General features: G+C 43.4%; 1 protein-coding gene across 7 annotated transcripts in view; it reads left to right on the top strand.

Moving 5' to 3' along the window:
* TRIO (trio Rho guanine nucleotide exchange factor) overlaps nt 1-25,258 on the top strand; it is a 3,522,386-nt gene that overhangs the window by 327,976 nt on the left and 3,169,152 nt on the right. For all 7 annotated transcript variants that reach the window (XR_011200906.1, XM_069219639.1, XM_069219640.1 and 4 more), the window contains exon 6: nt 468-590. Coding sequence is in view for 6 of the 7 variants with exons in the window: in XM_069219639.1 (XP_069075740.1) it covers nt 468-590 (123 nt within the window). In the remaining variant the exon portion in view is untranslated. The remainder of the gene's footprint in view (nt 1-467; nt 591-25,258) is intronic.

The following is a 25,258-nucleotide window of genomic DNA, read 5'->3' as shown; positions in this document are numbered from 1 at the left end:
TATGATATAACATTTTTTAAGGGTCAGCGCCACCGTCGATGTTTCAATCCCGTCAGACATATCTGATCATCATGAGGACTCTGAATGGTGGAGCCCGAGGGTAGGGCAGATGTCAGATTGTCGGCTGACCCTAAATGGTGTCACAAGCTCTTACAAGAGAGTCAGAAAAGCAGTTCCATAATCATCATCAGGACCCTGAATGGGTCCCATGATAATGGCACCAAGTGAAAAATACATAGGGATGTGTGCTCTCTGCGGCGGTGCCAGTAAAGTTACAGTGCGCACCATTTAAGCAGGGCGTGGGCAGTGAGTTGAGCACAGTTACCATAATAGTTTCCTGTACATGGCCTTAAGTAAGCACCAACAAATGGTCTGAGTGGTTCACGATATTCTCAATGGGAGCTTTAGACATTCAACTGATTTGATGCTTTAGACATTCAACTGGAATGTTTAACTTTCTTTTGCAGATGTTTGACTGGATTACGCATAACAGAGGCCTGTTTCTGACAAGTTATACAGAGATTGGCACAAGTCACAACCATGCGATGGAACTTCAGGCACAACACAACCACTTTGCCATGAATTGCATGGTAAGTCATTACAAACCTTATCCTACGAAAAGCATCCTCTAGAATTGTCTCAAATGAGTAAACTAATTTTCAAGGTCAGATGTGAAAAACTTGTTCTTAAAATGTTTCAAATTCCTTAACGTTTTGTATTATTAGATCAAAGGTCTTTACATGAACCAACAAAATGTCTCTTCAGTCGTGATTTTTTTAGTTGCCTAATTATTCTCTTCAGAATGCTGTGTTCCTTTAGCCCAAGTACTGCGATTCATAGTGTCTAAAGGAAAAGGTCAAGATACATCAATTTTTTTTCTTTTCTATTTTCCCAAGCCTTTAATATTTTTGAAAATGTATACTGCATTGTCAGTCAAGAGAGATGTGCTCTCTTGATTTTGCAACACTTGGAGTATGGAATATGAATATCTTAAATGTTGAAGAACAGCATCCCATAAATTGCACATAGGGCTGCAAAAACTAAATCTTGAAAGGTATGTGATGTGTTAACTCATGAGCAGTGCTTTGGGCCGAGTTATGATTGTGAGGTTCACCATATCTGGTACGTTTCAAGGGTTTGCAGTTTTAGCACAGTAACCACAATAATCCCTGGTATGAATTGTGTTTAGTTAGAGAGTTTCTATGTTTGGGCTGCATGTAAAAAAATTATATTTTTATAGCCTTGGGCATAAAGGAGAAGTAAAAACTTTGTCAATCATGTTTACAATTCATTAGGACAACATTCAGAATGTTGTGGTTTGGGAGGCATAGCTTAACTGCTGAACATGGAGGTCGCTCTCTAAAGCATCTCGTTCAAAATCCAGCTGCCTGCCCCCCAGGGACATATTGCCTGGATTGAACGTGTTTTGGTGGCAAACAGTGGGGTCCTCGCCTGTGCCATTAAAAGGCTGCTGTGAATTTTCTGCCGGCGAGAGTGGAGGATTAAGGAATTGGAGGCCAAGTGTGAGAGGGTCTTGCTGGGCCGCGTGGCAGCTGGGCTGCGGTGTCGCCCAGAGATGTGACTGGAGCAGGTCTCTTCACTGGGATGGGGGCCTCCCAGGTTGGTCTGTTTGGCTGTCCCCCCCCGTCTCCACCACTAAGACCATACACTACAGCGGGTCCCATGACTGCTGCTGCAGGGGCATCCGACATGCACTATGAAGAGCAACTACTGGTGTGTGCCCTGCTGGGCTGGTGAGGAGCCCGGAGATGTGTGGGCTGCAGTGAACACACTTTGGGCAGCGGCTGCCATCTCAGCCTTAATCAAGAGACTGCACCATTCCCTACCTAGTAGTATTAGCAGACCTGCGGATGACCCCCTTAGCTGTTGGTGCCTTTTAGCGCCTCGCCGCAAAGGCAGCAGTTGAGCACTGGAGCTGCCTGGGGGTGGGAGGGATATTACCACTTGGAGGATGGGCCTTTCTGGCAGCAAGTGGGTGGCCCAGTGGGGCATTGGAGATCCAGGACTGATAGGTCATCAGCTGGGCCACTGCAGCGCTTTCTAGATGCCTATTAGAGACACTCCTGGTGTCTGCCTGGCCTTCGGCCCATAACTTTTGAGTTTATTTCTATGTAGAGCTGCGTGTAGGCCCCCGGCTATCTGGTGAGAGGTGATACAGGGAGGGGGATAGCTGGTCGCATCAACAGCAAAACTTTGAGTGGCTCTCTGTGCTCAGTGACTCTTAGGGCACTGCAGGAGCTGCTTGTTAGGGGGTAGGTGGCACTTTGCCAACATGAGTGATCTCCTCAGGAATCTGCTCTGCACATCCATTTCTCTGAGGGTGCTGGGTCGGCCCCCAATCTGGGCATACCTGGATCTCTTACCACACCGCATCACCCGTGTCCTCTCTGAGCACACCATGGTGAGGGACAAACCATCTGCCTCTGCCTCACAACAAAAAAATGATAAATTTACTAAATACGCTACCCCTGTAGATGAAGCTAATGTGACTGAGTATGTTACTCCTGCTGCAGAGGGGCCACAGACTTCTTCCCTCCAACATTCAATTCAAGATCTTAAAGACACGCTGGAGGGGAAGATGGGGGAACTAAATGTTTTCTTGGCTTTGATCCGACAGGACCTGCGGAACACCACACGCAGGGTCACAGAGAAGGTAGGGTATCTGAGACTGAGGACACTGTCACGTTGCACAGATCCCTTCTGGTAACCCTACAGCGCTTAGTGGGGCAGCTGGAATCTAATGTTGAGGAAGCAGAGGGAGGATCCAGGTGTAGTACTCGGCACACTGTGGGTATTCTAAAGGGAGATGAAAGAACTGCACCCACTTCACTCATATGACTGGTTGAGAAGCTGGGTTCCTACAGAGGAGGTATCAAACTGCTGTATTGTTGAGTGAGGTCATCGAGCACTGACTGCTAAGCCCCAAGCAGGCGTCCCACTGTGTCATTTCATTGCTTGGGTGCTCAGCTACACCGACCGAGATGCCATCCTCTGAGAGCACACATAGCCAGATCACTGACATATCACTTCTCCCCCATGATGATTTTTCCTGCATTATACCCTGAATGTCCTGCAACAACAGTGTTCCTTCCAGGAAGCAAACCAAAAATTCAGAGCCATGGATATAACTTACATGATTCTATTCCCGGCCCACCTAAAAGTCATTTTTTAGGACAAGACCTTTTTGACACTCCTGAGGCGATCTGGGACTGGGTAGTGGAACGTCTTGCATTGCATACAGGGGGGCTTCCTCACAGGGGTGGGGGGAGAAAACCAAGGGCCTTCCTGGGGAGTGGAATATTGTTTCGAATTGACAACCGCATGGCAGGTAGCAGAGGGTGTGGTCCCTTGGGCCTGAGAGATCTCCTGGTTGAGAGAACCTTTCAGCAGAGGCAGAGGAACTGTTTGTGGGTACAGGTTGGTAGGTGCCTCTGCAATGTACAGTGTGGGTGCGATGTGATCATGCAGTTTCATAAGATAGACCACCCATCACTTTTTATATAGTGGGTCTGAGTTGGCTATAGTTGGGAAGGAGGTATGCACAGTAAGGCAGACACACATCTCAGACTATCCCTGTTGGCTACTGTCCCTAGTTTCACCACAGCAGGTACTTTTAGTTCACGAAGTATGGAAAGGGCATTGTGAGTGGGGGAGGCATGAGGGGTTTGTTTTGCTGTATTCCTATGTTGGTACTACAAGAGACAGCTACACACCAGGCATAAGAGAGACACATGGAGATTACAGACATTGCTAGATCATCCATGGCAAACCTGAACACTTAGTTATGGCACAGTGGTGTGTCTTCCTGGGTAGACTCGCAGTCCTCTCGTGGAACATAAATGGCATGTTCAATAAAATCAAGCATGGGGCAGTGCTAAAAGTGGTTTCCAGGTCTGATTCCGACATCCTTATACTCCAGTAGATCTAGTCTCTTGGACACCAACTGCCATTTTCTGGCCCGCCTGGGAATACTGTCAGGTCTGCCACTCAGGATTCCAGTGGGGATCGTGGGGTACGGCCATCCTAATCTGCATACGCACCTCCCTGGCAGTGACCAAGGTCTGGCATAATGGTTGGGCTGCTACATGGCGGTGACTGGCACTTTGCAAAGCTTCCCAATCTCCCTGATTTGCGTCTGTGCTCCCATGCCCCTTACCTCTGAGTTTTTGGGAAAATTGAGCTGTCTCCTAAGGGAAATGCCCGATGCCACTTGGATTCTGGGGGTGACCTAAATGGGGTGTATGACCCTGGTTTGGATTAATCCTCTGCCTCCACAACTGACTAGTGCAGCCAGACACAACTGTTGATTTTCTTACAAAATATGTCCCTTATTGATGTACAGAGGGCGCACCACCCGATGGAACTCGAGTACACCTTTTATTCTCAGGCTCATCGGGCCTTCTCTCGCCTGGATCATTGCTTGGTGCCCTGCCAGGATGGCTACCCAGTATTAGATGCCCACTTATTAGCTAGGGGCCTCTCAGACTACTCGCCGATGGCTGAGGATTTAGCTTGTTGTTTACCCAATCTGAGGCGGGTTGGCACCTGAGTGTAGGACGCAGTCCAGGGGATCCCCAAAGATGTCCGAAGGCAGAAATAGATAGGTCTAGATCTCTATTTGTGGTAGTGTGGGTGAGCAGCTAGGCTTATCTAGGAGTCATGTTAAGCATTTGTTCTCACAGAGGCGATAAATGAGGCACACACACAAAGAATAAATCCAAGACCAATATAGAAAAATAACAGTTGCTTTTATCTGTGCTTTGAACCAAAGAACTTCATTATAAGGTAAGCAGTTTTCCAATTAAAAATACTTTGCTGTTTCAAAAATCTACAATGCAAGTTTCAGAGTCTTCAATGTAAACCTATGGAGGGAAACAAAGATGCAGTCTCAAAGGTAAGTACAAGTCTTACAATCCCAGTCTTTGGGGCTTTAGACTAGCACCAGGTAAGGTTCAGGTTGGTACCCAAGGTGCACCCACAGCAGCTTGGGGGCGGCTTGGTGCAGAGGTTAAAGTTGAGGTTGGTGCTGAATGTTAGTCAATGGAGGCTGGGGGTTGACACTCTGCTCACAGGTAAGTACCAGTGGTGGCAGAGGTTAGTCTCCAGGGGTTGAGGTGAGCACCGGGGGGGTCAACCCACAGCTGCCCAATTAAGTTAAGATCCCAAGGGCTGTAGGGACACCAACAGTCTAGGTCCCCAAGGCCGCACGGCTCCGGGTGCAGTGGTGTCTTTTGGCGTCGGAAACTGCTTACTGGGCAGGTCGCGGTCAGGGGAAGCCCTTGGATTTAGGCATCAGGCATTGCTTTAGAGTCTGGCAGGGGTCAGCCCATGGTGGACTCTGGGTCAGAAGCACTGGGGAACCTTCACTGTACTGGTTGGCCAGTTGGACTCAGGCTGTGGGCATTGGGTGCAGAGGTGGTTCCAGACTATGGTTTCATGGTTCCTCAGGCAAACCTCTTTCTTCTCTAGAAAGGTATCTTTTGGACAGGTTTCCTGTCCACATTAGTTTTTGTTATTTATTGAAGGCATGCAGTGTTCCCAAGGCTTTAGAGGACTGCAGGACAAGTCATCTTCTTGTGCAGAATCTTCAAAGGCTGCAGACAGGCCGATAGGGCTGGGGCCAAGTCAGTAGTTGTCTTCAATCTTTGGAGGTTGCTGGGCTGCAGGGCAGTCGTCTTCTGGATGCAGGTTTCTTTGAAGGCTGCAGACAGACCAATAGGGCTGGGCCCAAGGCAGTTGGTGTCTTCAGTCTTCTCTGCTAGGCGACTTCAGTTTTGTCGGGCTCTTCTTAGGTCGATGGGAATCTGATTCTGGGATTCAGGGGTGGCACCTAAATACTGAATTTAAGGGCGTTACAGGGAGTGCCAGGTGGTAGCCAATGGGCTGCTCACCTTTAGGATGTCTACACCCTTTTCTATTACCACTTTCTTTGGGAAGAGGCATAGCCCTAACCCTATTGGGCTAACTCCTCCCATGCAAGATGGAGGTTTTAGAGGGTGGGACTGGCATGAAGTGGGCATTCCTACTAATCTACTTAATTTTACCACCAGCCCTGCTGCCAAAAGTGGGGTTTGGAACTTTTGGAGTACGCTCAATCAGCATGTTGATCTTACTGTGGCAATACCATGATACTTTGAACTATATAATATGAATCAGACTTGCGTTTTATTGTGAAAATATTAATGGCATTATGTAGAAATCGTTGCTATAACATTTGTTCTAATTATGTGATCTGTACCCTGCAAGATGGAGCCCATGAAAGGAGTGAATCAAGTTTGGTCCCTCTTTTGTGTTCACAGGGTGAACAATTCAGATAAGCGCTCAAGTTATTTTGGGCCATATCATGAGCAAGACCCTGCTTGGTCAAAAAACGTCCAGTATTAAGGGGCAATAATTTTTTTTGTCACAGCACACATGAGTGCGCGCTGTCACTGCTACAGAGACTTTATAGTTAGGCTGATGTTTCACACGTACAAAACCATAGAAATTCAGCAGTTAGTTGCCTTAGCTAAATATAACTTGGGTCCCCGTAATGCGCTGCTTATCTTGCATATTAATTCACTTGTGACATGTCAGTGTCATCACTGATGACCTCAAATGACATCACTGCATCCAACCCCTATAACCATGCAACCCCTCTCTCCACACCAACCCCTATAACCACTCAACCCCCTCCCCAGGTAGCACCTCCTCCCCAGGTAACGGCTTCCCCTCCCCCGGCGAATCTTGGCCCCGGCGAATCAATTCCCCAGGGTCCAGCCATGTGTCCTGGGTGCTCCCCAATCACCTGGGCACCCAGTCACACAATTGGCCTTTAGGCTCCTCCTGCGGTCTTAGCCGGCTCCTCACCTCCTGAGGGACCTGGGATTTCTGCCACACAGAGGGGGCTGCATTAGGTGATTTGGAAATTACATTAAAAAGCCTAATAGAGTTTTGGCATTGCGTTTTATCATGGCAGATGTTGTGTACTTGTATTTAGTAAAATGCTAACAGCATTTATTGATGAAATATCAATTTTAGACATATGCTAGAAATGGAAAGTATGAAAGTATATTATGAGTAGTAAATGACATGATTTAACAGTACTTATGTTGATTTATATGAAATTTGATTAATGTGGAATTGTGTGGGCAGAAAAATGCACATCTCAGTCATTTCTAACATGATGCATTAGTAATGACCACAATTAAATAAATTTGCTTTGCAAATGTGAAAAAAAATGGTATGCATTAGCATACGTTTTTATCGATTATGATTATGTATTTTGGATTTCTTAGCTAGGCCTGAAAATTCATTTTCGCAATAGTAGTGAAGAAATGCTGCATCGTTTGACCTGAATTCTTTCCTAGGTTGCTTATATGTTAGAGAATGTCCTAATGTATTAAAGACAGAGACTGTGGGCTTACTAACATGGAGAATTTACAAAATGTGATCAGCTACCGGACCAAAAGCAAGCATTATTAATTCACTTGAGAACTGTTGGAATCATCTTGTGCCCCATGGGAAGAAATCACAATGTTTCAAATGATAAACAAATTGTCATTTTTCAGCGGAACTGTATGAATTCATCAAGATAGCTTTGCACCTTCTGTGAGAAAATCCAAAAAGTTGCAAACCTGGTGGGCGTCTATAACTTTCATTGGATATTGATTAACTTGCTGATGATGGGTCCTCTCTGAAGTCCAACCATTGATCTGTGAACAATTTTAGTTAGGGAAAGACTTTTGAAACGTTTAGTTAGTCCCATTCTTGCCTCCTGTGCTGAGTGTTATGCTCCTTTCTCACCTCTTGAGTTTATATGACCCTTTGATCCCTTCAAAGAATCCTAGTCACCCCTTCTAATTGCCCCATTTACCCTTGCTATTCAGTGCTTATATGCCCACTAAATCCTGAACTGCTTTCTTGCCTTATGTGTAGCCCATGTGCTGCACTGTCCTTGATGGTGCTGTCTACTAATGCTGTGAAACCGCTGGGGCTCTGGACTGACAAATCGTTCCTCTTGTCCCGTGAGGAGAGCTATATATTCTGCAATGTGATATTTCTTGTTTCCTTTTCAGCTTATATGACTTAAACCAGTGTAATTTTGTAGTTAGTTTTTCCCTAGTTAGATGATTTTCCAAATTATTCCTTATTTTTTTCTTTTGCTTTTGTCCGCATGTGTTAGTCCGTCCCCACCCATGCAAGTCCAAATTTGTGCTAGAAGTATGGATGACCTGTACTGACAATTAATTACTACTATTTGAATTTTGTGTTTTACTAATGTCACAATCAAACCATCTAAAATCTGTCAATTGCTCAAATTATTGTGTTATTAATCTGTCATTCTATTGGAGTGTTTGATAGTATTAATGCTTAACAGGTTGAATTTCTTCAGCCATTTTGGTCAGCCTATGGGCTTTATGTATGTTTACAATTTAGTTCTGCATACCATTTACATTACATTGGCTTTGTAATATATCTTTGAAATTTTATTAAGTTTGGAGTCTTGATTATGTGGCCAAATTGGTCCTGGTGTTTAAATTGTCTAAATAACTCATGCATGTTGTTTTGTGTTGAATGTATCTGATTACCACACTCTTTGCTGAGTCCTGAGATACCATTGACCTTAGTGAGTGGGGCAAGCCAATGCACCCCACTAAGCGCATTTCTGAAGCCTGATTGGGAGGAGCAATTCATGCTCACAGTTTTTGGTAGTAGAGTGACGATTTTGCCTCAAGAGGAGTGGAATCAGATTTTGCCCACATTGTGAGTTGTTCATGGTGAAGTGTAGGGGTGTATGAAATTCCAGCATTGTTACAAGTGTATGGTATATGCTTAGTTAAGGTTTTTGTGCTTGCAATGCTTTTTGATCAAACCGCAGTTAAGTGTAATATCTGAGATGTTCAAGGAGTCGTCACACTGAAAGTGAATGTTGCGTTTTGTGCTCAGAATTGCCCATGTGGTTGTTGTTGTTTGTGTCCTGCGTTGCCTAAGACTAGAGTATCACACATGTATATGGAGACACTTGGTTAATTTATTGTCTGCAGTGAGGTGTTGGTCGATTGTGCGCTGTTGGCAATACTAGTAGTTTTTTCCTTGATAAGAGTGAGTCATTGGTTGATATTAGGTCAATCCTGAATGCCCGTGGAGGATCTGTATCAATCAGTGAGATTTACTGTTCAAATCTTACTTGCGAATGTACTAAAGCCACAGTCTGAAGTGTAGCCCAGACACTTTTCAAAGCATTTGAGTCCTACCAGTAGTGAGCAGACAGGTTTGGTTTTGTGCTTGCAATATTTTATCATTTAGAGTGTCTACGTGTTGTAGTGTATAAGATGTTTATTAAATGACTTCCAGCCACTTAATGAAGTGAGTGTGATGTAATTTGGTTCATGCTGGGATTGGCTGGTTAGTGAGAAGAGCTGTGCACGGATTGGTGGACAAGACTGCACTGCTATAGGTTGAGGATAGCTTGCGAAAAGGAATTTAAGATTGAAAATGACTTCCTGGATTTGTAGAATTTGTGCTTGTAAATTAAATTGTGTAAATAGAGTACATCCCGGTTAAAATAAGAACCTTTGAAGAATTACAACAACTTGTAGATTGTGATTCCAGTCCTGTGAGTCTGTTAGGAGAAATGCTCCATGACTTGTACTCCTGAAGGGATAGCAATTCAGACAAACAGTGATGACGAAACCTCTAGCCTAATTGAGAAGTACCCCCTCATTTCATTGTTTCCTTCTGTGACACAGATTTGCCTGATGGATTACAGGACACAGTAATGTTAAGAGTTTGGGATCGCTCTGGAAAAGATACTGGACTCATGTGAGGTGTTGAGCCTGGCAAGGTGACCATAAAGTCAAATGCAGTCTTTACCAAAATGCCCTAGTATAACATGATTCCAGAAGTAATTGAAGGAATCACTCAAATAATTGCAGACTTTGTTGAGCAGGCAGTTCTAAAAGAAGTGATAGGCAGCCCTTGTAATCCCCTTGTTATGGGACTGCAGAAGCCCAGTGGAAAATATTGCATAGTCCCGGATTTGAGAAAGGTGAACAAAATTGTGGTAACACGTTGTCCTGTGGTTCCAAATCCCGCAGTGATTTTTTTCCCTTGCATGAAGATAGCCAGTTACTTTTTTCAATTAAATTCGACAACTGTGTATATTCGTGGTGCTGCACCCCACAGGGATTCTCAGAATTACCATCCATCTTTCATCAGATCCTGAAAAATGGCATTTCAGTCCGCCCTGGTCCAATACATTGATGACTTTATGGTTGCATTCAAAACACGTGAAGCTTGCAGACAGGATACCATCACATTGTTGAATTATTTGGGTAAAAACTGATGTAAGGTTTCCCCTTCCGAATTACAGTATTGTCAGAAGGAGGTAAAGTATTTGGGTCACCTCATTGAGAAAGGTTCGAGGAAAGTGTCTGAGGAGAGAGTTGTGACCATTATTCTGTTGAACCCTACAGTCACACACACAGATGTCAAAATGTTTGAGCATGGTGAGCTACTGCTGTCAGTGGATTCCAAATTTTTCTGTAATTTTCTAACCTCTGCAGAAATTAACGCACAAAGACATTACTGACCCAGTTACGTTTGATGAAACATGCATGAAAGCTTTCACTGAGTTGAGAGAGAGTTTGTGCAGAGCCCCGGTTCTGTGAATGCCAGATTACACAAAATGTTTTTCACTGTTTTGTCATGAATGTGATGGTTGTGCTCTTTCTGTTTTGACGCAGTTACATGGAGGAGTAAACAGACCAGTGGCATATTTTTCCGCCATAACGGATTCTGTAGCTGCAGCATTGCCTAGCTATTTAAGGAACTTCACTGCTACTGGTGTGAGTCTTAGTCAGTGCAAAGACATTGTTATGGGACATCCTTTAACCGTCTATATCCTGCATTCCGTGGAGGTCCTTTTGACCCGAACCAAAACCCAATATTTGACCAGTGCCCATCTTACCTATTATGAGTTACTCATCCTTGGTTCCCCAAATGTAACTATAAAGTGCTATTCTGTTTTAAACCTCGCCACATTGTTACCCATCAATGTTGATGGTCCCAATGATGTAAATGAAGTGGAGCATGGCATTGATGGTCCCAATGATGTAAATGAAATTGAGCATGACTTCCTTGATGTCACTGAACTATGCACCAAACCCAGACGAGAATATTTCTTTAGAGGAAAATTATCAAGTTGTGTTTCTTGATGGCTCTTGTTTAAGAAATAATGAAGAAACCCTGAAAACAGATTATTGCGTGTGCACCATCTCAGGAGTAGTTGAAACTTCCTGGCATCAAGGAGTCATTTCTTCTCTAGTAGCCAAATTGGTTCTCTTACAGGAGTGTGCTCTGTATCTGAACAGCTCAAAGTGGCAATCTTTACAGATAGCTAATATGGGTTTGGTGTTGTGCATGGTTTCGGGCATTTATGGTCCCAGAGAGGTTTTATGACCGCTTCAGGATCCTCCATATGAAATGATGAAATAATTCATAGTTTATTGAATACATTACAATTACCTGAAAAAATTGCTGTTGTGAAATGTTTAGCACAACAGAAATCAAAGAAATCAAATGATTATATCTCGTCGGGCAATGCCTGTGCTGACCAAATTGCCAAATACTGTGCGCTCCATTGCATCCCTTTCAATGAAGCGTTGGGCTGTAGAAGTGGCACTGGTGAGACATGTCAAGGTTTCCTAGTGTCAGTAGTTGATACCTGGGAAGAGGTTAAGAGATGGCACGAGAAGGCAACAAAGGAAGAACGCAGAAGCTGTGGTAGGGCAGGTGGTGTACAAAGGGAGGAAGATGATGTCTGGACTTTAAATGAAGGGAAAACAGCATTGCTGAATTGTTTGTTGACACCTATGGCTAGATATTACCATGGCCAAGTTCATCTTGGCAGAGATGCAATGACTCACTAATTTAAACAGACATGGTACAACTCCAGATTCAGGTTAATTGCAGAAACAGTGTATCACAGATGTGTAACTTGTCAGCAGATGAATGTGGGAAAACGCACTGTGATTAATTTGAGCCACAAAAGCAGATCGGGATGTCCATTCAACAGAATGCACCTTGATTTCATTTAAATACCTGCCTGCAATAGATTGAAATGTGTTGATGATTGTGTGTGTGTTTTCACATTGGATAGAAGCTTAGCCACACACAGGAATGACAGCCTTACTGTAGCAAAGCTGCTGCTTAGGGAGTTGATCTCTAGGTTTGGCTACCCAGCTTCTTTATAATCAAACAGAGGATGTCATTGTAACAACGAGATCATAAAATTGTTGTGCGCAGCACTGAACATTGAGCAAAAATTGCACTGCAGTTACAGACCAAAGGCATCTGGATTGATGGAGCAAATAAATGGAACACTGAAAGCTCGATTGGCAAAAGTATCTGCCTCTACAATATTTAATTGGCCTGATGCATTACCACATGTCCTGATGAGCATGCGTAGCACCCGACAGGAACACAGGACTATTGGTGCATTATGGGGGGTGCAATGAGATAGCCAACAGTACCTGTAAATGCACTTCTGAGCATAACAGATGACTTTGTGCTGGATTATTCCAAAGGGCTGGCTGCTGTGTTTCGCTCTTTGTCTCATCAGGTCAAAGCAACAAAAGTTCAACGAGCCCAAAAGCAGTGTCACAGACTGAAGGCTGGAGAGTGGGTGCTTGTCAAGAAGCATGTAAGAAAGGCTTGCCTAGAACCAATGTGGAAGGGACCCTACCAGATCATCTTGGAGAGTACAACAGCTGTGAACTATGCTGTTCTTCCGAACTGGATCCATGCAAGCTACACACTCAAAGTTCCATGTCCTATTGAAGACACAGAGCCTGTTCCCCTAGAAGTGGATGCAGAAAAAGAAGGGGTTCAGGTCAGCCAAGCTGTGAGGACTTGCCTCCTAGCTCAAACCTAGCTTGTGCAAGTTGTTGAAAATCCAGGCGTTTTAAAAGCAAATAAAGGCAAAGGAGAGTTAAGTCAAAGCCTGTCGACTCCTGCCAACACAGCAAATGTTAAGAATCCAGTTGCACCTGAAAAAAAGAGCTTTAAGAGAAGATAAGTCTCCCACACCCAACCCAGTTGTTGACGTGCTCCCAACTATAACAGAAGCAGCTGAGCAATCGGATCTAAGTGAAGGCAAAATCTGTGCTGCAAGTAGAACAAAGAAACAAAAGATCGTGGAGCCGCAAGTACACATGACCTGAATGGACTTACTTTGCTGCAAATGAATAGGAGAATGAGTATATGGCCTTTTGTTTTGACCATGATAACTCAGCTAAACATTCTGGAACTTGAAATTGCATTTGAACTGAGTTTTGAAATAACCTCTCCAATTGACCGGCAAAGACAGTACATGTTGGGAGTGATGATAAGCAATCATTAGGCTCTGATTTACTACATACAAACCTTTTGAACTTTTTTTAGACCTTTTAGTTGAAACATGATTAACTTTCTGGGAGAGCAAGAACTGTTGTAAATAGGTGCAAAAAGACTTTTGAAAGGTGATTTACATGTTTGATTTTGTGTTTGAATTTTTCTTCTTCTCTCTGATTCTACAGAAGCCATAAAGCCAAAACCGGGTAAACGTAGCAAGTGTAAATATGTGTGCCTTGGTTTAGCAACAGTATGTGTGGTTGTGAGTATCTTATTGATTGCAGGATTGAGTGTTTCAGTGAAAGAAAATGTGCAAACCACAGTAATCCCAGTGCAGGAAACAACACCATCTAAATTGGATAAGTTTTGTGACAATGAGAGATTGCTTCATTTAGACGACTCAAAGGGAGACTTGTCTGCTGTACAAGTATGTGGATATAATGAATGCTCATGACTATTATGTATGTACCCATATTCCTTCATCAGTACAAGAAGGGATTACATATCACAGCTTGCCATTAATGTATCGCATTAGTTGCAGCTTACTATTGACCAATCTATATAATCAAAAATACAAACAGTATTTTTATTCAAACTATGACCTTGTTTTCTCTTTTGTGCCCATTAACCAGCATCTGAGCAGCATTGCAAAGGCAAGAAAAAATGATATAGTGGGAGGATTGCTTGAACTTATACTAACTTTTGGCACTGCATATGCTTATATGAACAATCTAACCTGCATCCTTACACAAGTAGAGAATGAGTTAATTAATCAAGCTGATGACAGGAGAAAAGCAGTCAAGACAAAAATAGAAAAAGGAATGGTTTGACAAGAATGCATAAAGGACTTCACATACAATACACCTGACAGGGATGCTTAGCTTTAGATTGGCAGCATGTAGGGAAACATTATATATATAGGCCGCAATCAAAGACTGACAATAAGTTTGTAGAGACTAGGTAATGTAGACATGTATTTTTGTTTGAGTGTTTGGGATTTTATGTTAAATGGACAAGACCCCGCTGTGCCTGGTGTTTATTATATTTGTGGGAAGAATACTAATACAGGTTACCCAAAGTTTGGTATGACACATGCTACTTAGGGGTGTTTTTTTCTGAAAATTTGAAAAAGTAGACAATTTTTATGATCCAGTATGGCGAAAGAGACCTAATACAAGGACTAAGAGAGGAGCAAGAGGTTCAGAGATTACCAGAGATATTTTTGGAACCTTTATTCCATCAGTGGGTGTGGTTCTTGAAGTACATAAAGATCAGGAAGTTATCAACTATTGTAGATAAGATGTCAACTGATTTTTCAGGTGCAATGCTCCAAATGGACACAGAAATGGTTGCGGTGAGATCTCTGGTTTTACAAAATCGCCTTGTTTTAGACATCCTTTTAGCAAAGAATGGTGGAGTCTGCAGAGTTTTAAAGGGGCAACATTGTTGCACTTCCATTCATAACAGCGTTAAGGAGACACAGACCTAACCTGACAAGCATGAAAATGACCTAGATGACTTAAAACAGACAGATGTCTGGGAGACAATATGTTGAGGATTCTCAAGAGTAGGATCTTGGTTTGGAGATTTAGGGAAAGGGTTGGTGAGAATGATCCCGAGATCTCTACTGATTGCAACTGTCTGCATAATTTGTGCACTTCGATTTTACAAAGCATATAATTTCTGGAAGGTGCCAAGAATAAACAGAGGAGGGAAGAGGTTGAAATGGAGAACATGAGAAACCGTTATTACAAGAATCTGAAAAGAATTGAAAATTACAACACTCCTAGGTCTATGTGTTAACATACTGTAGGAGGCTGGCTCTTCTCTATGTATTGTGCAAAGCAAGGCACACTGTGCAGAGGATCTGGGCAACCACACGTTGGTTTACTAAAGTAAAAACTAGACCACCTAATGCTCTAATGTTTATGGTAGCTTGGTCGAGCAGTTAGGCTAACCTCGGAGAAGTGCACAGCATTTGTTGTACTCACAGTATTAATAATGCAAGACACACTCTCAAAACAGTAACTCGAGACCAATTTACAAAAATACTTCAGATTTTTATAAATTTTTAAGGACAAGATCATCAGAATCGGGTAATTACTTTTTAAGTTATTCATTTTTAAGGTTTAGCTAAAATAGTCTTTTTGTGCGTAATTAAGCACCATAGGAATCAATAGAGAAATACTTTAAAAATGCATGTAAAATCAGGCAGTGCTTTTACCAATGCCTCCTTTTGCAGGTATGTCAAGGTCATCTGTGGGCATTAAGGACCAGCTGGAGAAGTTTGGACAGTTCCAGGTTTCGGAGGGAGCAGCTGCAGAAAGTCGTTGGAGCTGCTGCCAAGCCACTACGGGGGACCACTTGGAAAAGCTCTGCACAGGTGGACTTAAAGGTAAGTCTACTGAGTCCCGTTGGAGTGTCAAGGTCAAAAGGGGTGGTGGACCCTTGGGGCACAGCTGGGTCTTTGGTGCAGGGCACAGGACGGCTGGATGCAGAGTGACCCAGTGAGCCAGGAGCTGTGTGCTAAGGTGCCTTGGGAGCAGGAGTTAGGTCACTTTGAGGGTCTCATTCCTTAATTGCAGATATATCTCGTAACTGCTAGCGCGATGCAAGCCTGCGCATGCCTTGTTTCTGTAGTTAGCGGAGCGTCTCAGTTACCCTCCATGATCTTACTGTGACACCGTCGGCTTGAAACTAATGTGTTTCAAGCCTCGTTTTCATCTCTGTCTGTGTCCTGAAGGAAGATAGCTTTGGCTTTATCCCTCCGACATTGACGAGAATGAGAGGCTGATGCTTGCAGCCGTACGTGCCACGTGCAAAGTTGACATTGGTCTCCCCGACCATCTGATGCTATCGCCACACGTTCCCTAAGGCGAAAAAGCAGTTTGCATTCCTTCAACTGCTTCTTGAATTTTTTTCTCACAACTGCTTGTGTGACAGAAGTCTAATATCATCTCTGGAGTAAGTGTGCATTACACAGCTTTAAAATTTGCCTCAGTCGTATCTCCTGCTTTTATTTTAATTATAGTGCTCATAATTTCTGATATTTTTTTTCAAGTTTCTCCTATTGGAGCCCCCGAGTAAGTAATTCCTCCTGTAGGGCACCGTTGGGTGTTGCTTGTTGCTTATCTGTTGAGTCCTGGAGGATTCCATGAAGGTATAGTGTCCTTTACTATTTAGTATGACAGTTTTTTTCCTTTTGTCCCAACAGAGAAGTCTTTTTTTTTCTATTTATTTTATAGCTGTCCCTGTTGGTCCTGATGAGACCCAATATCCTGAACTGGGTCAAAATGCAGTTGACACATAATTGACACTAACAAGCAACCTTCAAATTCCCTTAATTGACATAAGTGAAAGGATTTACTATAATTTCCTGTGGCATTCTGATACTTAAATGTTTGTTTGTCGTTCTAAGGAACACATACGTTTATACTACCTCTTTCTGTTATTTGTATGTATGGTTGATTATTGTTTTGTTTGGTTGCATTGTATTTATGTGAGACACTTTGCACATTAGGTGTGCTTGTGTGTGTATATATATATATATGTTCGGTGGCATGCGTAGCTGCAGATAAAAGCTGAAAAAAGCCTCGTACACCGAGGAACATGGACTCTCAAAACAAATGAAAAAGAGACACAGGTTCGAGGAGGAACTTCACCAAATGGAGGAGTTTGATGAGACACAGGCAAGAATATACATCCGTAAGGATACTGGGAAGATCCAAACGGCACCTCCTCCTCAAATTCAAAAGGAAACTGGCTTTTCAAGGACGTTCAGACACTAAGCAGCGAAAGGCTAAAGTGCCTAGAGAACAATCTCCGCCACCCCAGTTTTCCCCATCACATTCTCCTCCTCAGAGAACTATTTCTCCCCTTGCTACACCAACCGTACAGTCACCACCACACACTGTGCAGTCGCAACAGGATACGGACCCATAGGACCTCTATTATGACCCTGTGTCGGACAATAGCCTGGAGTGCTATCCTTCGAAACCCTCTCTACCCGAAGATAGCACCTCCTAAACTCAGGTCTTGGCTAGGGCGGCTGCATTCCACAGTGTAAGCATGCACACAGAGCCATTAGAGGACGACTTTCTTTTTAATACCTTGTCCTCAATGCATGCTTCTTACCAAAGTCTGCCCATGCTCCCTGGCATGCTTAAACATGCCCAACAACTTTTCCAGTAGCCTGTGAAAGCAAGACCCATAACACCAAGGGGGGAAAAGAAATACAAGCCACCACCGTCAGACACAGTATTCATCACCCAGCAGTTGCCCCCAGATTCGGTAGTGGTCAGCGCAGCGAGGAAGAGATCCAACTCGCAGTCATCGGGAGATGCACCACCTCCAGATAAGGAGAGTAAGAAGTTCAACACGGCAGGAAAGAGGGTAGCGTCACAAGCTGCCAATCAGCGGTGCATAGCAAACTCACAAGCCCTTCTCGAACGATATGACCGAGCTCATAGGGACCAGATGAGCGACATTATCCAACATCTCCCCAAGGAATACCAGAAAAGAGCTCAGCAAGTGGTAGAGGAGGGACAAGCGATATCTAACAATCAAATAAGATCTGCATTAGATTCCGCTGACACGGTCGCAAGAACAGTGAACACTGCAGTAACAATTAGGCGCCATGGTTGGCTGAGATCCTCAGGTTTCAAGCCAGAGATTCAACAGGCTGTCCTCAACATGCCATTCAATCAGCAACAGCTATTTGGCACACAAGTGGACACAGCCATTGAAAAAAAGAACACAGATACAGCCAAAGCGATGGGAGCGCTCTACTCGTCCCAATACAGAGGGACATTCATAAAACCTCAGTATAGGGGAGGTTTTAGACCACAATCATCCGAAACATCCACCTCTCAAACAAAACCCTCAATCACAATATCAGAGAGGGGGGTTTCGCGGGTCCTTCAGGGGACAGTTCCCAAATCCAGGGGAAAATTCCAAACTACAAAACAAGCCACTAGGAACAAGCAGTGACTTCGCCACCACCTTCCCACAGCACACATCCCCTGTGGGAGGAAGACTGGAACTGTTCCACAATCAATGGTCAAACATAACAACAGACTCATGGGTACTATCAATTATCCAACATGGTTATTGCATAGAATTCACACATTTTCCTCTAGATATTCCCCCAAAAGCGCACAAACTATTGTTGCAACATCTAACAATGTTACAGAGGTGCAGGCACTATTAACAAAACAAGCCATAGAACTAGTACCTCATCAACAAAAAGGAACAGGGGTCAAAAGACTTCGTCCCTGTCGAGCTCGGGGTGGATAGCACTTTGCTGATCCTATGCTTAAAAACTTTGCGAGATAAACAGACATTTGAGGTGAGAAAATCTAGAGTGTGGCTGGTGTTGCAGGGTGCTTCTTACTGGAGCTGCTCTCCACCTAAACTTAGAAACTACACAGAGTTCTCTCTTCTTTTTTTTTACATAATTTATCCGTGACTCTAACCCTGAAAGGGATTTGTTTGGACTTATGCTGGGTGCTCCCTTGTGTCTGGACAAAGTTAAACCTCTCTGAAGAGCTCTAATGGGCGCGAAACACGTGTCAGTGGTTGCTTTTACTCATCCCAGGTTGGCTTGGATGGTATTTTGCCAGTCCAAAGCTATAATACTGTGCCTGGAGTGGTAAATGGCTTTTGGTATTTTACAGCTTGGCAAGGTTGGCACTGTGTCAAACCTATGTTTAAATATTTTGCAGTACAAATGGCAAAAGACCTTGTCCCTATCTAGCTCATTTCCATTCTTTGGGGAAGGTGGCTATGGTGATGGGTGCGTTGAAGATGGAAGTGAGCTCTTTTCTGATCGTTTTGCTCCGAGGTTGAAGATATGGTGGGGACAGGGATCAGTGGATGATTCTGAGTAGACGTAGTCCATGATGGCTGTGGTGTCTTGTGTGTGAAAGCTGGTCCCAGGTGGTGAGCCGGAGGTTGGGATTTGCATCCGTGGGAGTGAGGAGGCTGAGGAAGTCAGCAGCGGTGGGTTGGGATTCAGTGTTTTTGTAGATTGTGGAGACCTTGTTGTAGAAGAAGTTCACTAGGGTGTTGCAGAGTTCTTAGAAAGGGGTGATGATGTTTTCAGTGGCTGAGGGATTGGAGAACTCTCTAACAATGTTGAAGAGTTCTTTGCTGTGGTTTGAAATTGCTTTGATGCGGTCAGCAAGGGCGCTCCTTTTCATCTCTTTCAGGTGTTGGTGATAATGGTTGAGGGATATCTTAAACATGGTTCGGTCTGTGGACTCTGCTGGTACACCATTTTCTTTCAAGCCAGTTGTATTTAGTAGTTCTCAGTTTTGGCTGTACCAACTGGTGTGTTTGGAGGATCTCTTGACTTTGGTGGATTTGAAGGGGCCACTCTGGCGTCATGGTCAATGATCCAGGCAAACAAGTTCCTTACGGGCTGATAAATGTTAGTTGTGGCATTAGGGTGGGAGGTGTTGAGGGTGTTGGTACACCGGTTTCTAAAACTTTGTTCCAGCTGCGGTGTGAGGTGCTAGGTGGTTTGGTGGTGTTTCAGGGGATCCTGTGATGGTGATGTGGACCATGGCATGGTCTCTTGAGGTGAACTAGGTGACATGGCTGTACTTGACTCTGTCGTTGGCCTTGAAGATGGAGTTGTGTGTCCTCAGGTGTGTGGATGGTTGGTGACTTGTTGGGTGAGGCTGGTGTTCATGCTTACAAGTAGGTTGGCAGTGTTGGTGTTGTTGAGTTCATTGAGGCCTCTGAGGAAAATACAGTGTTTGGTGTCTGTGGCGAGTGATGCAATGAATTTGGGGATGGCATCACTTAAACTGGGGTAAGGACCTGGAGGTCTGTAGGCGTATAGGCAGTGTCCCTCTCATGAGGTTTTGCCATGGATTTGGAGACTGGAGTTGAGATGTTCCATGATCGAGGTGGTGTAATCTAGAGCAGTGGCGTAGTGGATTGTTTTTTTGTTGATGATGGGGCTTCCACCTCCGTGTTTGTTGTTTCAGTTTTGGTGTGCTATCTTGTAGTCCTTGGGCATTGCTGAGGTGATGTCATGTTGGCTGAGCCAGGTCTTGGTGAGGGATATGACGTCGGGGATGAGTGAGGTGATGGTGTCCTAAATCTAAGTGGTGTGCTTGCAGAGGGATTGTGCGTTGAGCAGGAGGCAATGGAGTTGTTCTGAAGCAGGCATGGTGGTGGTTGTGCATGCGAGTGCTCTGGTGTTGCAGGAGAAGAGACAGTGCCAGAAGGAAAAAGGTCTCTCTGTGGATTGTGGAGACAAGTGGCAGCAGTTGATGATGCAGAGTCCAGATCTCGGAGCTTGGTGTTTCTGTTGGTAGGGGGGTGTCCGGGTTCCTGGTGCTGGGTGCGGTCAAGGCGCAGATGGCCACAGTCTAGCTTGCCTTTTGCACACCAGTGGTGTGGCTGCACTGAGACCTCCATTAAGTAGGCCATAGGAAGAGGGAGAGGCGCCGGGTAGCAGTGGACAGGGCAGGAGGGAAGCAGAAAGCAGTGACACTCTTGAGAAAGGAGCAGAGGGAGGGGAAAAATAAACATGAGAGAAAGCAGGTGAAAAAAGCAATTTATTGAAAAATCTCAACCTTAAGTATGCCCATAATGATTCATTGCTGTTGGTAATACGTAAAATCTTCAATAAAAAAATATTTTAAAAAATTGTGGTTTCACCTTGGGAAAATACTGAACCTCTGCTGATATTTGATGACCCTTGTTTAAGACTAAGACACAATATTTTTCTTTCAAGGTATTTTTATGTAAAATATGATGAACGCTTCAGAAGTTAAAATGAGTTACAATTTTATATAAATTCAAAAAATGTTACTCAGCCATGTGAGAAAAAAGCCTGAACTGGTGACAAACAGATAATTCCCGCTGCAGCATGCCAGTTTATTTCCTGAGTGTTTTCTTGCAGCTTCACCACATGTATAGTGAAAAACTAGAGTCAAATGTCTGTTAATAACATAGGTGAGGCACATCTAAACACCATGTTGTTGGGTGGAAGCTGTAAGATTGAATGTTTTGAGTAAATAACCAAAATTAGGAGTTTTATTTTGTCATAAGAGTTAAATGGTTAATCAGTGCTCCAGAAAGCTAAAATACAAGCACATTGTCTATAAATTCTCAATACCTTCCTCATACATGGGTTAAAAAAAAAAAAAAAAAAAAAATGAATTTTAAACTTTAACCTACTGAGCACACAGAAATAAATGAGCACCAAGGGTTTTAATGCAGATAAACCAGCTGTTCAAAAGATGTGAGGGAAAGTACGGATTTGTAGTCCTTGATGGCATAATCTATTTCAAAGGGCTAACAATACTTAATGAGAGAGCTCCCTGTCAAGGTTTATTATAACCTTTCTACATCATTTCCTCAGATTATCTAACATTTGCTGCTTAATCACTCCATTTTAAAATAGTAAAATGTTGACAGGTGTGAACAGTTTTCACATATATGGCAGTATACTTTTTTTTAAGTTCCAGGCTGATCTCGTATTTACAATGATTTTAAAATCAATAGATGTCTGTTTCTCTACAGCATATACATCACCTTAAACCCTCAATCGGACCCAGTCACTGATGCAGCTCAACTTCCCATTAAGGCCGATGAACGAACCCTGACCTCGTGGTCTTCTGCCACCACGGATGAAATCACTGCTACCATGAAGACCATCCACTCGGCCTCCGTCTGACACTTGCCCCCACCATTCTTTCACCAAGGGACTTGTACTGATCAGTTGACCAAGCCTTGCTTTCCAACTACAGACTCCTCTCCCTCCGTCCATACCTGGCAAAGGTCTTAGAGAAACTTATCAACCGAATCCTCCCCGATCACCTAAGCAACCACCAGCTTCTCATTGCCACACAGTCTGGATTCAGGCCAAAGAACAGTACAGAAACAGCAGTTATTGCAGCCACAGGCGACAGCTGCATGATCCTTGACAGAGGAGGCACAGCAGCGCTTATTCTCCTCGACCTATGTGCAGCATTTGACACAGTCCCACACCCCATCCTCATTAGGCGCCTGCACAAGATTGGCATCGAAATGTGCACTCTACGCTGGATTTGCTGCTTCCAAACAATAGAGCACAAGCTGCCAGCCTGGCACTTTACTCCTTGGAAGCTTGCAAACTCATGTGCGGAGTGCCTCAGGGTTCATCGATCAGCCCCACCCTCTTGAACGCATGCATGATCCTTCTAGCCAACATCATCCACCCGCACATCATCGATATCCCCTCTTACGCAGATAACATGCAATTCATACTCTCCCCTTCTGACAAGTCTCCCAACACGAGAAATAAGTTCACCACCTGCATGACCGATTAATTAACCAATTAATAATAATAATTAATAAATATACCATAGCCAGAGTTAGGTACACATACCCCCTGAGTGCTAGGCTATGCTCGTGGGTGATAGTACCCTTTAAAAAAAGACATAATAAGGTACTGGGCAGTACGCTTTAAAAAAAGACATAATAAGGTACTGGGTACTTTCAAATGAGTTGCTGTTCTAAACATCCTCCTCCCCCCCCCTCCCCAGTTCAGTTGTGGCTTCTCCCTGAATGAATGTGCCCTCTCATCAAAATAATTTTCACTGGGAGTTAAATGTAAGGAACTAATAACATTTAAAGATATATATTGCATATGTAAATGTTGATCTGTATACTTTTTTATAAACAACTACATTCAAAGGTATTTATTTAAAATTAAAACATTTTATAATAAATAACATTGTAAAACAGAACAAGGAGGCTACTGTTTTAGAACATGAGGGAGAACAAAGTCTACCCTTAACCACCTGGAGTCCGGGCCAATGGGCGCATCTAGAACAGAGATTCCATGTGGTCGAGAAACAGACAAAATATGTTGAACTTTAATCACATTCAGTGAGTACATTAAAGAGGACAACCATGAACTTTGCAAATACATTTTTTTACTGCCTAAAGGGAACGCGCTGAGTGCTCATATAGTGATAACTATACAAAAGGTAATAGTGTTCGTAAGAACAATATGGCAGTGGAACAGATCAAGCAGTTGTCTAGTTACTCAAACAGCATTAGTATCCATAGGTCATTGAGATGAGGGACTCCTTAACAAAATCAATTACCCACTTGCTTGGATTCGCTTAAGGCTAAGTAAGAGGACTGAGCAAGAATGTGTGGTGTATCTGAAAGCTGATCTTGAACCAGCTAAAAGTGTGGTGATTAGTCTGGGGTGAGAAGCAATTTGCCCTGCTTGCACAGTGCAGTGGTGTCTGTGAAGCGAGCAGCGTACATAAGCCTGCTGTGTGGTCTGCAGTTGTCTGTGTCCTGATCTGATATAGATGTGACTATTTTAAATCAGTCAAAATTGTAATGGTGTGTTCCATTTTCACATTCCGGGATCATGTTAAATATAGGAACTTGTAGCAGCAGAGATAAGAACGATGCACATATTCAGCCTACTGCAGAGTAAAGTGAATAACTCTAAAGCTGTCTTCTTCAGCATCGTGTCTTTCAGTGTGGGTTTGTTCTCTGAGCCAGATGAACACTCTGCACCACCATATTTGAACATTAACTCATTGAAGAATTCTGTGCTCTCCACAGGCAGCTGTTAAAGGAAGCAAATGTAGTGATATTTGAGTTGATACTACACTGAGGCTTGTGTTGGATTACTAGACATGGATCTCCTGAATATATATCAGCCGACTAGAACCATTGAAAAAACATTATTTTGGTATTGTATAGGTGTTTGATTGTACCACAGCAGTGGTAAGGATGAATGCTGCTCTTTAGTCAGTTTTCACATTGGATACTCCCTTTTATTGTCCTTGTCAACTGACCTCCTGGAGGGTAGGATATGTCTCTGTGTGAGGATATCCTACTAGAAGGCCTTTCTAAGCAATACTGGAGATACTGTATTCGTCTAGACATTTGAGAATGTGAAAGCAGACAAATTAATTGGACCAAATCTGTTGTTCTAAAATGAAATGCCTCTTCTATGAAGGGGCTCCAGTCGTAAGGTGTGTACATGATCAGATCAGTTGAAATGTCTGGGGGTAGAAATAACTGGAAATAGAGAGAAATCATAGACTGTAGTCTAGAAGTAGTATTAACTGTGATTATTAGAAATTGAAAGATGACCTATATTATCCAACTTGCTGCTAGGGAAGGTTGCATATTTATTCTGATAAACTTACCTACACTATTGTGTTTTGTAGAAAACAACACATTTTGATACCCAAAACCTTTTTTTCAGAGTTTGAAGCTAAACTGCACTCTCTTATGGGATGATGGATCCCCTAGAATACTACAGGCATTGCTATACAAATCAGTGTGTGCACCCAGTATTGCCCTTCTCGATGTGAAGGTATATTATTGGTCTACACAGTTTTATTGTTGAACAACTACGTACATTCCCCGATTGAGGAACCTTTTCATCATTTTAATAGGGTGGCAGTGAGGCACTGTAGTTGAGTGTATTACATGTATGCAAGCAGTGGGTCAATACATTGCCGTTAACAATATTGGCGATTAAACAGGCCTGCAGATTTAGCACAATACACGCTGGCTGAAAGGAAAAATAAAAAAAGAAACCCCACTATGGATGGGCACTCTGCCTTTTGATTTGCCTGAGCAGAAAGGGCTCAAAATGAGATGGCATGCTATTGGCATATCACAACTTGGAGACATAAAACTGGCAGCAGAAATAAGACCTTTACCCAAGCACAGAAACATTATGACTTTAGCCTGATTCAGAAATTTAAATGCCCGTAAATGAGAATTGCTCTGTCACTGTTAGACTGATAAGTCAAATATGTGATCCCCTTGAGTCAATCAACCCTGTGGTCCTGAGGGAAGAGGTAGGCAGGAAAGGGAG

This window comes from Pleurodeles waltl, chromosome 2_2 (assembly GCF_031143425.1).
Source record: "Pleurodeles waltl isolate 20211129_DDA chromosome 2_2, aPleWal1.hap1.20221129, whole genome shotgun sequence".
NCBI lineage: Eukaryota > Metazoa > Chordata > Amphibia > Caudata > Salamandridae > Pleurodeles > Pleurodeles waltl.
The sequence above is the reverse complement of the archived record's forward strand: the minus strand, read 5'-3'. Positions and strand labels throughout refer to the sequence as shown.